The 17,171-nt window shown below is 53.0% G+C and overlaps 1 protein-coding gene across 5 annotated transcripts in view; it reads left to right on the top strand.

Moving 5' to 3' along the window:
- The first annotated feature begins 2,312 nt into the window (after positions 1-2,312).
- NOS1AP (nitric oxide synthase 1 adaptor protein) overlaps positions 2,313-17,171 on the top strand; it is a 44,049-nt gene continuing 29,190 nt past the window's right edge. For all 5 annotated transcript variants that reach the window (XM_050307052.1, XM_050307051.1, XM_050307050.1 and 2 more), the window contains exons 1-2: positions 2,313-2,473; positions 12,343-12,414. In XM_050307052.1, coding sequence (XP_050163009.1) covers positions 2,369-2,473; positions 12,343-12,414 — 177 coding nt within the window. In that variant the 5' untranslated portion in view covers positions 2,313-2,368. The remainder of the gene's footprint in view (positions 2,474-12,342; positions 12,415-17,171) is intronic.

The raw sequence follows: 17,171 nt of genomic DNA, 5'->3' as shown, positions 1-17,171 counted from the left end.
AGAAGGTGGAATCGTGAAATGCCACAGGTATCATAAACTGCCTGTGTGACTTTTGTTGCAGCACCACCTGATGAAGCAAGTACCCCCCCCCCCCCATCACACTTGGGGCAATAGACAGGTGTGTTTGGGGCAAACTAATCACAGAGGAGCTGCTGTTCCCTGTGCTGCAGCAGTGACAAGCCGCTGGTGCGAGAGACCCACGAGTAACTGCAGAGGGAGACTCGTCCCTTGGTTCAATACCAGTATTTTACGAGCAGTCTCCAGGTGCTGCGGTAGTTGCTGAGAACAGATGCTGTGCGGTGGGAGAAACCAGAGGAGCTAGCTGTGGACGTCTATGCCCAGGGCGTCTGTGAGCAGCCCCAGCACTGCCATGCAAACCCACCAGGACTACCCGGGAGGAGCTGGTTTGTTCCCCAGGCTCTGAAGGCTTTCCATCAAACACCCGTGCCTGCACGTGGGGGAGCACCTCCCCGAGGATGCCATTCACTCAAGAGATGCTCACAAGCCCTCCCACGAGGGAATTCAGTCCTTTACCAAATCCACGGGGCTTTGCTGGCTGTGGAAAGCCTGCAGTCTGCAAGAATGTGTGTCTTTAATCAAATTTAGCACAGGAACAGGGCTCCAGAGAGGCTGTATCCCTGGGGATACTTGCAATACACCTAGACACAGCTCTGAGCTGCTTCTCTCGTCTCTGAGCTTGCCCTGCTTGGAGCAGGCATTGGACTAGAGACTCCCAGGAGACTTCTCTGCTGGATGTATTTTTTCCAGCACTTGGGACTTCAATGCTGTCAGTTAAACTTTTGCTAGAGACAATTATAAAACTTCATCAAGAACCTGGAGCACATCCAGGCTCAAGACTTTCCCACCACTGGCTTCTGCCTGTCCCAGGCTGAAGTGAGTTCAAGTGGGTGTTCAGTTCTCTGCACCTTTTTTCCCCAGGGATCTCTGCAGGTGCAGTCACCAAGGTTTAGCATCTTGGTGACTACAACTGCAATGCACAGCGCTGATCCCCTGCCCTCTTCCAAAAGCAGAAGTAAAGGTTTCCAAGAGCACAGGACTTACTGGCATCTTGTCTTCAATGGGAAATCATCCCTTGATTCATTTGTCTAAGTACTGACAGCCCTGTGAGATTCCTCCCTGGGCAAGACGAAAGGAAATTGGCGGCACAGCAGCTGTTCCCGTACAACTCTCGTGGGCATGATGGAGCACAGGGATTTCTCAGCTTGTCATGTAAGTGTTTGTGCCCACTCTCTTACCCAAGCCTCTGGGGATGGTGGAAAGCCCACTCCATTTCGAGGAGAACAATAAATTTTTCAGCCCTGGTTGTTTCTGAACTCTTGACTCTGAACTCTAAACTCAAAGGAAGGTCACTGCATTGGTTCAGTCTGAAAAATCAATGGCCCTGGATCTTTTCTGCCCAGGAAAGGGTCAGCAGCTGGCACTGGTTTTTAGACTGCATTTAGAAACCCAAGGGTAATGGGCTGTAGGACCATGCAAGCACATCTAGGCAAGGACTTTGGGAATTGTGAGTTTCCTGCAGAGCATGAGTACCCATCTGTCCTGGGAAAGGCTTGTTCCAAGTGCATCTGAGGCCAGTGTGAGCTCTTCATGCATACTGCAGGGAGATGAACCCTAGAGCATTTGTGGTATTCAAACACAGAAGGATGGAGCCTTTCCTGAGGGTGCACTATGCATGTGGGGGTAAGGGGTGCAACAGCTTGGACTTGTGGTCAGATCTCTGTGAGTGGGTCACCTGGAAAGCAACCACATGGTGCTCTCAGGAGAGGCAGGGTGGGGCACATTCACTGCTTTTGGGGCTTTAAAAAGCGAGCGAACAACAAGGCCAGGTCTGGTCGAGAGGCCTTTCTTTAAGCGCAAGATGGATATTTTCCGCTTCCAGCTTGTTTGGTTTCCACCGTGTCCGGTGTTCATACAAAGATTCGTCAGCAGAGTTCCCTGGCCCCAGCGATCGCCGCACCCCGCTCCCCCAGCCCGGAGGGATGCGCGTCCCGCTCCCAGCAGCGGGCTCGCCCTGTGCGTCCCGGGGGCGCTGCCCACCGCCACCGAGACCGTTCCCGAAGCATTGTTTCCCATTTTTCCCCCTTTTTTTTTTTTTTTTTTTAAGTTTGGCGGCGGGGCGCAAGCCCGGCCCCGTGCACTAGGTGTCAGCGCCGCCCGCCCCCGCGATGCTTTCGGGGCCGGTCGTTCCCCGCCGGAGCGGGGCTCGGAGCCCCCCGCCGCCCCCTCCCTCCGCCCGTGCCCGTCGCTCCGCGCTGGCGCGTCCCCGCCCCGGGGCCGGGCGGGGCGGGGGCTCGGCGGCGGCAGGGCCGGGCTCGCTGCAGGGCTGCCCGGCCGCCGCGGGGCCGCCATGCCCGCCAAGTCCAAGTACAACCTGGTGGACGACCGGCACGACCTCCGCATCCCCCTGCACAACGAGGACGCCTTCCAGCACGGCATCTGCTTCGAGGCCAAGGTGGGCGGCGGGCGCGGGGGTTCCGCGGGGGTTCCGTGCGGGGGTCGCTGCCCGGCGCTGCGCCCCGACGCTCCGGTGTGCGCTGTCTTCCAGCTCTCTTATCGCATGACCATGGTTTTTTTTCCTGCTTTCGCTTCCCTTGGCGTTTCTTGCTCTCCCCAAAACTCAGATGCAGAGCTGGGCGAGGCTGGTGAGATGGGTCAGGATGGAGTGGAGACAACCTCTTGCTTCACCCCAGCATCCCTCCGTGGCTCTGCGTGGTGTTGCTTGGGGACGGTGGCCCGAAAGAGCGGGGTCTGTGTGCATCTTCCCGGGAAAGAGCAGAGGGCTTTGGTCTGCGGCTCAAGCGCTGTGGGTGCTGCTGCAGTACCGGTGATGGGAGACGGATGTTTGGGGTCTGCAGGATGCCTTGCACCCAGGTGCTCCTCTGATGCTCACATGTGAGCACCCAGAGGAACTGCGTGCCATTTGCGGTGCGGTGCAAGATGCCCACCTAAATAAAGGCTTGCTGTTTGTCTTTACATATATAAACCATCCTTGGCAGTGGATTTCTCAGGAAGTGCTCTTTTCTTTTTTTTTGTTTTTATTTCTGTTGGGACCTTTCAGGTTCTTACTGCACTTAGACTGTGGCCTCCCGCAGTCTGGGAAAAGCCAAACTAGCTGGCTGCATTGCCCAGCCCGAGCAAGTAATGCTGGCCAGCAGTAAATTGGGAAGGAGCTGGCCAGAAGATTTAAAAAAGGAAGCATAAAATCCTGCCCCTTTTAATTCTCCTGGAGGATATGGTTATCGTGTTGGCAAGATACTAAAGTGAGGCTGACTTAGGAAAAAAAAACTGATGGAAAGCAGTTCTGAGTGGCAGGAAAGCAGGCATCTGTCACATACTGTTGTCCTCGCAACACATGTACTGTCAGGGAAAGAAAATCATAGATTCGGCATCTAATTGTGTGCAGTGCCCTCGGGGCAAGGCTGCGGCTCATCAGAACGTGTCAAAGTGTTATTTTCCCCCTTTTCTCCGGGATGGGAGGGTTCCTCTGCAAAGGCCATCACCTGCCCCATGGCAGGCACTGTGCTACAGAGCGCAAAACAGCCGAGGAGTTGTTTATGGAGCAAACTTAAACCTGCCTTGCAACTGTTTCCTGGGAAAGACTGTTCAAGCTCAACTTTGTAGCCTTTTTACTCCTGGGTTATTTGAGCCGATCCCTGTTTTACTGCCAGCACCTGCTCACTCCTCACCTGTGGGGAGGCTGCAAAGCATCTCCCAAATCCCACGTGGCCTCTTCCATGCCAGGTTTGAGTGCCTTGTCTTGGGGCTGAGGAGTGGGATAAGGCGTCAGCAGCCCCTTGGTCTGCTCATGGCTCATGTCTGCTCTGTGCTGGTGGGCTGGCTGTGTTAATGCAGTGCTGCATATTAGCCTTTGTTAGCTCCTCTTTCTCTTATTTGGTATCCGGTGGCACGCGCTAATGCCAAGCGCAAAACCCAGCTTCTGAATTCGTGGGTTTCTCCAGCAGCCCTTGATGCCAGATACGGAATGCAGATGGCTTAGGCAATTACTCTATCCTTTTATTAGATTGCTGGAGATTAATTAAATGCTTACACTCCTTTAGTTCCTTTTATCCCCAAGAATCCCAAGTGCTTATACCCGCGCAGCTCTTGTAGCAGCCAGCGCAAGTCACACAAGTGCGGAACTCTGATTTAGAGCCGAACTTCGAGGGAAGTTTAATCAAGAAAAATGCTCATCTGGGGCATCAGGACTTGCATGCCTGTCTCCTAAAATCCTCCTGGGATAGCTGGTAGTGCGGGCTGCGGGGATCCCAGTGTTGCAGCCCTCGGCAGCTGGATCAGTGCTCTTTGCTCCAGCAGCCTGAGATTCCTGACGAGCTTGCTTGGGGCTCACTGCAGGGGGGTAATGTGGGCCTGAGTCAGTATGTGCTGATTTATTTGTTTAAGTTTTGATTTTATTTTTGTGTCAGACCTGCTGCTGACTTTAACTGGCGTGTGTGGTGGATGTAGTGAGTGTTTTGGTCTGTCAGTAGCAGCTGGCATCTGTGCTGTTGTCCCCCTTGCCTCTGTCCTTAGGGAGTCCTGGCATCCCAGCGCGGGTGGGTGGCCATGGGCAGTCAGGATTTGGACCCTTGTCAAACAGAGAGTGATGGACTCGATCTGAAGAAGCAGTGCTGTGTTATGTGATGTGATGCTGTCAGGAGGGTTGTGCCTCTCGTCCCCACTGGAGTCACTTGCAGTGCTTATATGCTCTGGCACAGGGACACTCTGCGACTCAGAGCAAAGGGTCCTCTAAGAATTATGTTAATCCATTTTCTGGACATAAATCCAGTAGATGGAAAATCCCACTGCATCTTCTTAGGAACAGAAATACATTTCACACTTTTGGATCTGTTTTCATTGGCCACTTCTCTTGGCACCAGACCCTTCTGTATCCCAGAGGTGCCTCAGTCGGGCTGCTGGGAATCAGAGGAGCTGGCTCTGAGGGAAGGCAGGACGTTTGTTTTCTTCTGTGTTGTGCAGTGTGAATTGTTGATTAAAATCAAGCCTGGCCTCCTGGGTTAGCTGAAGCATTCAGATGAAAGAACTGGGTGCTGCAGCATGGTGCAGGGGAGCAAACAGAAATTCCCACTTGTGCAGTGGTTTTCTGGTTAAATAAATGGGGACGTAGAGAGGAAAGACACCTCCCATTCTCCTCCACCTCCATGAGGAGAGGGATATGAGCTTACTCCTTATCTTCCCAAAGCCACGGTGCTGCAGGACAAACCCCAAGGGCCACCTTGTGCAACATCAGCAATTCTGTGCATTCAGAAATTATGACTCAGGCTACTCCAACGCCTCCAGAGAGATCAGCAGGCAAAGGGAATTAGGTGGGGTGGCAGAGTCTGTCACTGGGCTGCCAGAGCCCTCTCTGTTGGAGTGCAAGGGTGCTTGATGCTTCTGGGTTTCCACAGGAGAGTTGTTACTGTCCCTGTCCTTTGAGTCCCTTTTGGGAGCCGGCTGGGCTGGGCTGGGCTGGGCTGGGCTCTCCTCCTGCCCCAGAGGTCTTGTCCAGAGCAAGGTCCCACCTGCCTAATACCCATTGTTTGGAAACAGCTGTTAATCCTTCAGTCTCGTTAATCCCTTTGCAGTGCCTAATGAACATGGTTCCCGATTGAAGGGACAGATGGGTGTCACGACCCTCTCTGCTGCTCCCCCATGTACAGGTGAGGGCAGAAAGGGCTGCCCAAGCAGATCTTGATCCTTGACAGACCCAGTGCCTGTGGTCTGGGACTGCCATGGGCCTGGACATCACATGTGCTGAAACCTGATGTTCCTGATACCAGACCTGCTTGCAGATCAGTGCAGGACTGGAAGTTCAGGAAGATTGCCGTTCTTCCATGCAGCAGGTGGGATTTTTGGATTTGGGTGGTGGGGTATTTTTTTTTTTCCCTTAAGTGATCTTAGCAACCAGGCATTTTCTCTCATTTTTGTCAGTGCTTTTCTCTGCTTCTGTGCGTAGGAAACTGAAGTTGAACCGAGCATCTGCTGCTGTCTATGTTTGGAGATGGGACATGAGGGAGACTTTAGTCTGATCCAATATGTCCCTTCCTCTGAACCTCTCCAGCCCACCTGCCTGCCACCCTCATGAGGTTGTGAGCACCAGCAGTGCCTGCTGGTTGCTCCAAAGGGAAATTCATTACTAGGAAAACAATTATAGCCTCAGGTGAACACTAAGCAGGGAATGCTCATGTATTCCACGTAATTCCACTCCTGTGTATATTTTTGTGTACATAGGGGCTGCACATAACAGTGTTGGAAATTGGTTGAATTGCAGGCAGCTCTGATTGGGGTGCTTAGTTCCCCTCCACTGCTCCAGGCTCCCTTCCCAGCAACTATTCTTTCCCTGGAGGGCTGGAAAGCAGGAGACAGGTTGTGTGAAGCTATGCACCAATTTAGCTGGCTGGGAGAGACTTGGCAGCTCAGTTTGGGGGCTGTTTGTACTGGCAGCTCTGGTGTGCTCTGTCGGGGCTGCTCAGCCCAGAGCAAAGCTGCAGCGTGCCTGAGCCCAGGATTGCTTGCTTCAGGCTATATATAACCTTCCCGAGTCTACAAAGGTTCTCCTCTGAAACAGTGGCATATTTCTGCCATACTTGTTAAGTCAGTTCACAGGCTGCTTAGTGAAGCTCTTAGCAAAGAAAACTCAGTCAGGATTTGGCAAAGCCACGTGTGCCCAGACTGTAGGTCCCAGCTGGGGCAGCACGTGGGCTCAGCAGATGCCGGAATGTCCCAAGGAAGCAGTGATGGAGGTGGCATGCTCCCAGCCCTGCTTTCTGTGGTGCTCTGGTCTTGAGCATCCCATACATGAACGCCTGTTGGGGCTGTAGCTGGGTGTAGGTGCAGGAAGCTCAGGCCCTGCGTGGGGGGCGGCTGTGGGTGGTGTGCCTGGGTGTGGTACGGAAATGGGGCGAGTGGACAGCTCTGCTTCATCATCGTGGAAAAACTTTATCCCTCCTCTGCACCTGCTGTCTCCGTGCCCTGGTGTCCCCACTGCACCGTCACCTGCGGCAAAGGTGTCTCCCCTTTTCGTGCCAGCCCTGTTTTGGCTGGTGAGAGGGGAAGGTGGGTGCAGTGCACGTGGCTCTGGTGGGTGCTGGATCTTATCTTGGCACCCCCAGAACTCTGTGTTTCTGGCACTTGAGCCCCTGCACAGCTCATAAATCATGGCAAGCGCTGCTGGGACCAGCAGATAGATAAGCACTGATATCCTTAAGGGTTCAGCCTGACCAGTGCTGCCTGGTGTGAGGGTCGCTGTGTTAATGCCTGCTGTGTGGGTGGATGAGTCTGACATACTGCCTAGAACTACCTGGCTGCCAGGGCTGGATGCACCCATTGTCCTCAGGGTGCAGAGCCCTGCTAATGGATGACTGGGCAAGGCTGGAGGCCCCCAGTTCAGCAGGGCACCTGTCTGCTGGGCTCAGGGTGGAAAGCCAGGGTTTTTTTCCATTGAAGTCAGCTGGCAGCATGAGTTTTCCATCCCTTTCAGCCTCTGAGGCTGCACCACCACAGTCTGAGTAAACTTCCCCCTTTCCTCCCAGCAAGGCTGGGTGTTCCTGAGGTGCAGGGCAGAGCGGGGGCCGTGCCAGCCCAGACCCTTGGCTCCCTGGGCTGAGGCCATGCATGGGCAACTGGAGAGCAGGAACAGTGGAACAGCAAATATCCTAGGAATTGGATTTCTTCTTGCTTTTCCTAACAGCAGCAGCCCAGGGAGAAACCCTTATCAGCCAGTCTGCAGACAGGCTGGGTGTTCCCTGGGCACTGAGGAAATCAAGAGATTTAAGATCTTGGGGCACCTGGCACAGGACTGATGCCTGAGCACTTTGTCCCTCACTTCATGGCACAGCTGTGTGTCACAGGGTCAATGTTCCAGTACCTGGTGCAGCCTCACGTCATCCTGGACTCCTCAGAAATCTGGGGACTCTCCCACCCCGTATCTGGTGCCTCCCGGCTGGCTGCTGGTAACTCCAGTGACCCCTTCCTAACCCGGGTGCAGGATCCCCTGCTTGGACGAGGCTCTCCTGGCTCTGCAGATGGCTGTGTAACCTGTGGTGTGGTGCTCCAGCCTCGGGCTGGTGCCAGCGTGTCCCCCCTGCCCGTGCTGCCCTGCTGCCTGCCTGCAGCTCCTCTGCAGAAGCAGTGGCTCCCCATCCACGGCTGGGTCTCTGGTTCAGGGTGGCTTTTGAAGCTGGAAACCCGGCAGCCAGACGATCCAGGCTCCCCTGTAAGCTGGGGATGATTCAGCCCTGACCTTTGCACGCTGTGTTGGGCTGTCGGAGCAGCAGCCTGCCTCCCTCGGGAAGCAGCTCCTCTCTGGGAAGGCTTTGGCTGCCCACCTCTGCCCACCACCGATCTCATCAACACCCCTTCCAAGGTGTCCCCTGTCAGGGATGCGATCGGCCTTCAGTTTTCCGAAAATATCTGCCACCTGCTGTCACAGAAAAAGCATCTTCTCAAGAAAATTCATTTCTGACAGAGCAGAAAACGAGCAATATTAAATAGCCTCAAGGGAAAATGAGAAACTGAGTGACTTGTGCAAACAGCACTTTGGCAAAGTGCTCCCCTTTGTTTTCTGTTTGAAAAACAGATATTTTTTTTCCTGGCATTTCCCAGAAATGGGCAAATCTTTTGGTGTGAGCTGTATCCTGAGGGCCCTTCCCGCCGTGCGTGGGACAGAGAGAAGAGGGAGGCGGGGAGCAGAGCAGCTTCAGGTGCTCAGAAGCTCGATGGGTGACAGCTACCTGTGCTGTGGCAGGGAGAGGGACTGCCCATTCTGGGGGCCCTGGAATGATGAATGAAAGGCTGGATCCCACACACGGGGATGAGGAGCAGCGGGGCATGCGAGGGACCAAAAGCACCCTACAAAAGAGGTGCTTTGTGCTGGCATTGGCAGTGCAAGGGCTGTCTTTGTGGGGCTGCCAGGACGCCTGTTACACGAGGGACCCCCTCAGCTGCCCATTCAGCGGTGCTCCGAGGGGGTGGCCTTTCTTCTCCTAATTGGTTTGAGGAGGAGGGGGCTGCCTGGGACTGCCCTCCCCACCTTCAGAGCATGGGGATCGGTGACCCCCTAATCCCCCTTGGCTCTTGGGTGCAGGTGAGGGGCTCTACCTTTGTCCCTCCATCCTTTGGTGGGGTGGCAATTATTTGGAAAAGCTGCATCCTGCATATGTACATATGTTTTCCCCCTCAGTTCAAGAGGCTTTGGGGTGGATGGATTCTTTTCATGGGTCTATTTTCTTTGGCAGTCCTTTTACACAGCTTTATTTTCTCTCCTTTTGTCTCAGGCACCTTCCTTTCTCCTTCCTGGGCTCAGCCCTGGCCTCACTGCCTCCCTTTCCCATGGGGTCAGCGTGCTGGCACAGATGCTGGACTGAGTCCTAGGAGCCAGGACAATGGCCCCTGCAGGGACCAGGACCACCACTGTGTGCCTGCCACCTCACTTGGGGCACACATATGTTAAAGGAAGGCAAAACTCTGTGCCTGGGAGTCCCCATGTTTGGGGGTCTCTGGAGCTCCTGCCCTGGGAGCGGGGGAGCTCAGTGTCAGTGTTGGAGTGGGATGAGCGGGAAGTATTGCACTGTGGAGGCTCTGGCTGCTTTGCTGATCCTCGCCTTTGCCTCACCTGTTTTTTTCCCACACCTCTTTCCATAATTAAAGTTGGTGCTGTGAGTAGGAGGGATGGAGTAGAGCAGGGCAGGAGCAGCCCTTGGTGTGCTTATCACCTGCAAAACACTTCCAAATACAGATGGTTTCTCAGGCCATCCTCCCTCCTTGCCTGGGAAGTGAAAGACCAATTTCCAAATCCACGTTTTTGGGGGATACTTGCCACATTGGGAAGGGTTACTCTTCTGCACGTGTGATTTCTGCCCTGAAGGCAAAAATAATCTGGGGAGACTTTGTCCATCTGTTGAGTTTTTGAAATGTGCAAAAAATACCTGCCTCCAGAGTGAAGGGAGAAGGGGGTGTTTTCAGAGCTGTGAGCACAGTAATTGTGTGAAGTGAGCCCACACTGGGGCTGCATGTGCTGAGGTCTCTGGTGGGAGCACCCACAGGATGTGGGATACAGCATGCTGCCCTGGAGCCCAGGTTTGGGAGCAAAGCTGAATCCTGCAGAGTTTGTGAGCGGTGCCCCTTGTTTTGGGTACATGTGAATGTGGGCTGGAGGGGAACAGCTGAGTGAAGGGGCATAAGTAGGTCAGCATCGAGAGATCTCTGCTACTGGTGCTGTTTCCCAGGAGGCCCATCCAAGGAGGTGTGCTTGGCCCAAGTTGGTGTCTGGTTTCTGCTCCATCACTTGCTTACAGGGTGCCCCAGCCCGGCTGGGCCTGCAGATGCAGTTGTGGGCAGGAGGTTGTGGTCAGCAACCAGGAGATTGGCATTGCTGGAATTCATATGGCTGTGGGAGCTGGTGGTGGATGCAGCCCATCTCCTGCCCAGCTGCCACTGCTTGCCCTGTCCTTGGACGTGCCTGTGTTCTGCACCTGCCTGCAGCAGGAAACACAGCGGAAGGAAAGGGATTACCCTGCCAGTGGTAGTGACCTCATGCTGTTGGGAATAGCTGGAAGAAGATAGACATCCTCTGGCTGCAAAAGTCTGTCCTCCTCCTCATGTAGCCTAAGAATTTCCCTTCCCCAGGTGGTCCCTGGCAGAACAGTGGTGTGGGGAGGTGCTGTGCAGTGGGGACATTCGCCTGGCAGGGCAGGATGGGGAGAGGCTTCTTCCTTAGGTGCTGTGTGGTGACTGTGTGTTCAGGGCTCCAGCTGCCTCGGCCCTCCTCCTCAGCTCCTGCTTTTTATTGATGCTCTCCAGACTTTATGTAAGAAAAGGGAATCAACTGATGTCCGAGATGCCTCTCTCAGTATGGCCTGACACTTTGAAAGGGTGGAAGGCTCTTTGTAGGGGATGTGACTGAAAACTTACCCAGGCCTTTTTTGTTTGTATCTGGGCAGTGAGGGGCTGGGGTCTGGGTTACTGCCACGTGTGCTGGCACTGCACACTGTGGGCTGTAATTCTTGGTTACGTAAAGCTGCCCTGCACCGCAGCAGCCTGCACGGCATGTGACGGACATGCCAGCTGTTGGGTGTTTATTTTTATATTCTCTCTCTTCACGTCTCCTCTCAGCACTGACTGCCCAGTGCTGGTCACTGTGCACCTGCCTGTGTCTCCCCCCTGGCAGGAGCTGTGCATCTGGGGATGGCCTCACCAAGCTGGGAGGCTTGTTGGGTTGGCGTGTGGGGGTGTAGCAAGGAGGGCTCTCAGAAACACAGGGCTCTCTGAGTTTCTGTCCCAGAGGGCTCTCTGGGACAGCATGCACACAAAGCCCAGACGTGGTCATGCAGCCCCTGCACCTTGCCTGCCGTAGAGGTGGCAGCAGCAGCCCAGGGGAGAGGAGCTGGGGCTCCCACAGGGATGCTGGGTGAGCAGTAACCCCTCTCAGCAGCCCCTGCCTGTGCGGTGATCCCCAAGCACATGTTCAAACACTTAGGCACCCATCTCAGCACTGCTGCTCGAAACCAGTGACTTGGGCTTTCGTGGTGTCAGTGAAGGTTATGGCCATGCTCACAGGAACACGTAGCCCTGTCAGTTTTAGTGCCCACGCTGTGCTCCTGAGCGTTACGTCAGCCCTCGTGTCGAGATGAAGCATGGGAGCACAGACGGTTGGTTAATAGGCTCAAAATGCTTTTCTTCTAACTACATGCTTTTAGCACTCAGCATTGACTCTTCATCACTTGTCTGTTTTCTGATCCTTCTTCTGAATCTGCCCTCTTCCATTTTATTTTTAAAAAGGTTTTTGTTTGGCGCTCCTGCGTGCTGGGTCGCGGTGGCGCTGCCTTTGGTCCCCTCTGAATAGCAGAGCGGCTCCTTTATTCTACAGGCTTGGCCTGGAGGCTCAGCATCGCTGCAAAAACAGCCACGGGTTTGGCAGGGCTGTAATTAAATAATGAGGGGCCTGACACAGGACAGGTTGGCCCAGCTATTTTAGGGATATTCCAATACCTAGGTCTATAAGAGATGACTCAGTGCAGCTGAGGGGATGTTGGCTTATACCTACGTGCTTTGATCATGGCCTAGATGAGTGAGCCCTGCTGGCCTGATGGATGAAATTATTTTATTACCAGAGAAAGGGCTGCTGACTACTTGCAACATTGTGGTGAGGGAACAGCTTCATGATGGGAGGAGTGCAAGGATTCAGGTGCAGCAGGCAAAATGCGGCCCATTTCCCAGAGGTGACCCTGGATTCCCTCTATGGATGCTGTTGAGGCCATGGTGGGACCATGAGGTTTTCAGTTCTGTAGAAACTCGACTGATCTCCTCTTTCTTTCCCTGCAGTACATCGGGAGCCTGGATGTGCCACGGCCAAACAGCCGGGTGGAGATCGTGACAGCCATGCGGCGGATCAGGGTGAGTGTGGCGAGGATGCTCCTTCCCCTTGTGTGTTGGGGGTAGCTGGGGCACCCCTCCTCTATCTGCACTTGCAGCTTTGTCTTGCATGAGTCCTGCCCTCCAGGTTTATTCATAACTCTGTATTTTCCCACTTTCTCCACTGGCACCTCCACGTAACCCAGGCACGATGCCTGCGAGCTCCATGTGCCACGGAGTCGTGTGTGCAGCGTGGCTGGCCCCTGTGGTACCCAGGCATGCTGTGTGCTGTGGCTGGGGTCAGCAGCAGGGCTGTCTCCATGCTCCCAGTGCTGTTGTCCTCTGCAGGAGCATGTGCTGCAGGGGGCAGGGATGGGGTGCTCCTGGCACCGCATGGCGACTGTGTAGCATGTCCACCATTTGGCGGATTTCCTCATTTGTCAGTCCCAGTAATAAAGTAACAACAAACTATTTATGGAAGAGGTATGTGAGGGTTTTACTGTTTGTGTGTTTCAGCTGCATGAAAATTTCCTCGCTGCCTGGATATGGCAGCAGGTTAGTGCCTGCCTAATGGCAATGTGCAAATTAAAGTGCAGAGTAACGAGCTCTGGCGCTGGCCAGCAGCAAGCTTGTTTAACAGTGAGTAGGTCGGGGGTTGTCATCTGGTAATGAAGTCATCTGGCTTCCCAAAATACTCACAGTCAGGATATAGGACACTCTTGCTGTATAATGCATGGCCAATAGTCAGGAGAGGAGCTTTTCTTCTGCTCCCCAGCCTCTCGCCTGCAGAACTGGAAGGTGTTCGGGGCAGGCTGGGAGGGGAGAAAACCACACACCCCGTGAGCTCACTGCCTCCATGCTTAAAACAGCGAGAGCTTGACTGCTCTATAAACCATGAGACAGACCTTCGGGCTGGGGTGGGCCTTGGCATGGCATCTGTGGCCACATGTCCACAGGCGCAGGTAACTTGGCCAGTCCATGTGCCACAGCAAAGGGTCTGCCCTGTTTTCCAGGGATGGCTCCCTCCTGGGAATAACACTCTTAACTGGAAGGACCTGAGGGCACTCTCAGGGATGCTGGGTAATGGATGAGCTGTCTTTCTGGTGGCCTCATGAGATCCCATAAACACTGGATCTGCTCCTGTCACTGAGCAGCCCTATCAGAGTTCTGCTTCTCTCAGGCCCTCCTGCAGACTCTTGCTATAATCTGAATTTCTCTTTCCTTATTACCTGAGGAGGAGAGCGGTGTTATATCCCAAGTCAAGGAGTATCATATCCCAAGGACACAGATGGCCAGGCTCTTCTTTTTCAAGCTTTCAGGGTGTAAATAGATTGTGGGCTTTACTCCTCAACAGCTTTCCCACCCGCTGCCCTGTCCTCTCCATGGTGTTTAACGTTGTGACGGGTGCACAAGCTGGGAAGTCCTTGATGGCATTAGGTTTGCTCACCATGTTTCCAAATGAGGTTTGGAACAGAACAACTGTTATGCCATCGAGAGTTCTCATAAACAGCAGTTTCCTCCTCTGCCTTTCAAGATAAGGTTTTTGAAAGAATGCAGCTCCAGCCCCAAAATCACAGAACTCCACCTCAGTATGGGTGGATTGGCACAACTTTGAGGGTTTAAGTAAACCCTAGAGGGAAAAAAAGAAAGAACACCAAAATATCCTTGTTGACAGTTTAGAAAATTCATAGATTAAGCTCTGAATGGCAGAGAAAGGACACAAAATTCGGTAAAATAATGTTTTTTCATGGAGAATGATGTGCTTGAAACATGTGCTCAGGCTTCCTTCACCTAGTGTAAGACAGGAGAGATGCAAGTCCTTGAAAGGCCACGACTTTGCAGGTCAGATCTGCCAGAGAGATTTTTAATGCCTGTTTATTTGTTGCAGTGTGCTGTTTATGAGGAGGATGCCAGGATGGTTTGTTTCGTGGATGTTTACATGTAAAGCCTTCCCCTGGTTTCCTGTGCCTTGTGGTGGCCTCAGCAGGATGTACCACAGCGTTGCAAGGGCATTTGTGGTTGAGTGCTGGGGGCTGATTTCAGTTTGGCTGGAGGTGAAGGAATGCATGTCCTTCTTAAAGAACACAGCTACCCTTCTGCTTTAGGGAACAAAATAATCCCAAAATATTGGCATGGAGAAACCAGAGGAAGAAAAAGCCTTCTTAGGCACAGAAAGCAAGCAGTGGGAAATCATCAAGTGCCAAGCAACAACAGTTCTGTGTATGGGGTTGGAAGCAGCTGCTGACCCTGAGGCTTGTGTGTTTTTTAATGCAGTCCCTGGTTTAGGGGGAAAGTGCTTTGTCTCAGCTTGTTCCAAGTTAGTCACTGCTGGGGAAGGAGGGTGACCTTCTCTGTCCCTGCTGCCGCCCCAACTCCCCTTTCTCAGTGCTGCCTGTTCCGTAGCTGCTCTCCGGGCTTTGCCTCTATTTACTAAAGGATGAAGAAAATGATCCTGCAAAGAAGTGAGGAAGCTCCTAACAGTGGGGATCCCAGGGGGAAGCGTGCCCTGGAAGCCTCCCGTGACTGCCTGCGCTGGGCTGGGAGCGGGGAGGGAGGGGGTGCATCAGTAGCAGCACCTCCTGTAGCGCTGCCTCCCTTCTACTCCCCCACACTCAGGGCCTGGTGGATCCTGGCTTCCTGTTTACATGGAGACCTGACCCTTTGGGGGCATGGAGGAGGACACAGCATAGCTGACATTGTTGGGATGCCTGCTCCAGGCGGGCTCTCCCGCCTTCTGCTGCTCTCCCGCTCTGCAGAGCAGAGCAATGGCCGTGGGCAGGACAGTTCCACCTGAGCAAGAGGTACAGATTAAGTGCAAATCTGTGTGGATCTAGGTTGAGAGGAACTTTAAGTAGGTGATTGATGTTGATGTTGCAGGGCAGGGATGCCATGGCCTTCCTCCCCACTGCTGAAGGGCTGGTGATGCTATGGCCATCCTAGTGGTGTTGGCTGGAGGGAGAGTTTTTGTCCAGAAGCAGGAAGTTGTGGAGAATTCCTGTGATTCTCACAGCTCAGGGAGAGGAGGGAAGGGAAGGTGCTCAGCTGGCTCTCTGCCTTACTGCTTTTCCTTTCTGCATCAACTTGGCTTTCTGGGGACACAGCCTTATCTGCACTGCACCTGGGTGCAAATCCCTGCCCCTGAAAGGACTTGGTGGAATGGGGTGTTAGCCATGCCAGGGATGCATTTGGAGGCAATGTTGTGAGCATTTGCTGCAGCTTTCCTCCAAAGCCTACATCTCTCCTGCAGAGCACTGATGGCCACATCAGTACCAATAAATACAACAGGCTAGGGCTTGTTTTCCAGGCAAGCTGCTCAGCTTTTGTTAGTACAACTGTCCCCCTTCTCCTCCTCATCTCAAAACAGGGTGACCCAGTCAATGTTGCTCCATGTTCAAAACTACTGGGATAGGTTGGCTTTTAAAATGCACCTTGCATCCAGAGGAGCCTTCCTTGCTCAGGCTCTCTGGGAAGCAGCAGCCAAGAGGACACAATGATCTTCTGTTTTGGGCCAGTCATGGGCCAGAAATTCAGGAGTGAGCTGGAGAAATTCGAGAATGAGCTCCCAAGTCCATCAGATACCAGAGAGGGTGTTATGGTTCTGGAGAGCAAGAGCCCAAGTGATGTATCTTCCCAACCATAAGGATTATGAGCTGTCGAAGATTTCAGTTGAAACTGCCTGCAAGATATCTTTTTGCTTCCTTCCCTTCCTGAAGAACACATGGGGCCCTAAATGATGATGATAAATATATTTTTTTTTGTGTTGTCATGATGTAAATACACGCAAATGTTTTCCTCTCTGGGTCCCTGGCACGTCTCCAGCGCAGCCAGTGCTGCCTGGCTGGGGCTTGGTGCTGTGGTTCTAGAGAATTTGGATCAGCCTTTTTTCCCTTCCAATTTGCTACTTGGATTGCTGAGTGCAGCTTTAATCCAGGTTTCCTTTGGAGAAATCTTATATAGGCACTTCTTAAAAGCTGCTTCTGTGGAAGTCTTCTGCAAGCCTGTTTCTGGGAAGTGTCCAGCTGAGTTTTGCAGGCTCAGAACAGGGAGGCATTCCAAGCACTTGCAAATCTAGCTTCTCTACACCTCCTACTCTCTCAGGTACATCTGATTTTGTGGGGCTTCTGCTGCCTTGCATAGCTGAGCTCAATTTTAGCAAATTGGCAAAATTGCTGAATTTCAACAAGCTTGTTTAAAGCAAGATTTTGCATCCTCTGCAGGCCACAGGTGCAGTCGGACTGGTGTGAAAATTGATGCATGTGGCTGGTTATTTGTGTAGAGCACCTGGTGTAATTTCGAGCTCTTTTAATTAGAATATTTCTGAGATAGCTCGTGTTCCTGCCATGGTGAGTTTTCAGAAGCATCAGGTCATTTGCAGTGATTTTCTTTGCCATCTTTCTTTCACCATGCAGGGAGCAGTACGGCTCTCCCTGCTGTAAAGTGGAGCAGGATTTGGGAGCAAGCTGGCCCTGTGCACCCAGGGCAGCCACCCCCATCTGTCTGTGAGGAGCAGCACTGTGGGCAGTGGGCTGGCCACCTAAAGAGCACAGCCTGCTTCTTGCCAAGTCACAGCGCTCAGCACAAGGAGAATTATTGACAAGCTAATGGCTTGATGTGATTATCCGAGATGAACGTGATTATGTGGTATTAAATCTGGGAGGAACCAAACGATGCCTGTAATAATTTCAATTGCTCTTTCAGTGCTCTGACAGTCACAGTAAATGGGTGAAGGCCTCTGGGCAATCTCGTTGTATTTTTCCTGGCATCATCAGTGCCACTTAATAACATAATAAAATAATGGT

Source organism: Myiozetetes cayanensis, unplaced genomic scaffold (genome assembly GCF_022539395.1).
Source record: "Myiozetetes cayanensis isolate MyiCay16 unplaced genomic scaffold, myiCay2020 scf12, whole genome shotgun sequence".
Taxonomy (NCBI): Eukaryota; Metazoa; Chordata; class Aves; order Passeriformes; family Tyrannidae; genus Myiozetetes; species Myiozetetes cayanensis.
The sequence above is the reverse complement of the archived record's forward strand: the minus strand, read 5'-3'. Positions and strand labels throughout refer to the sequence as shown.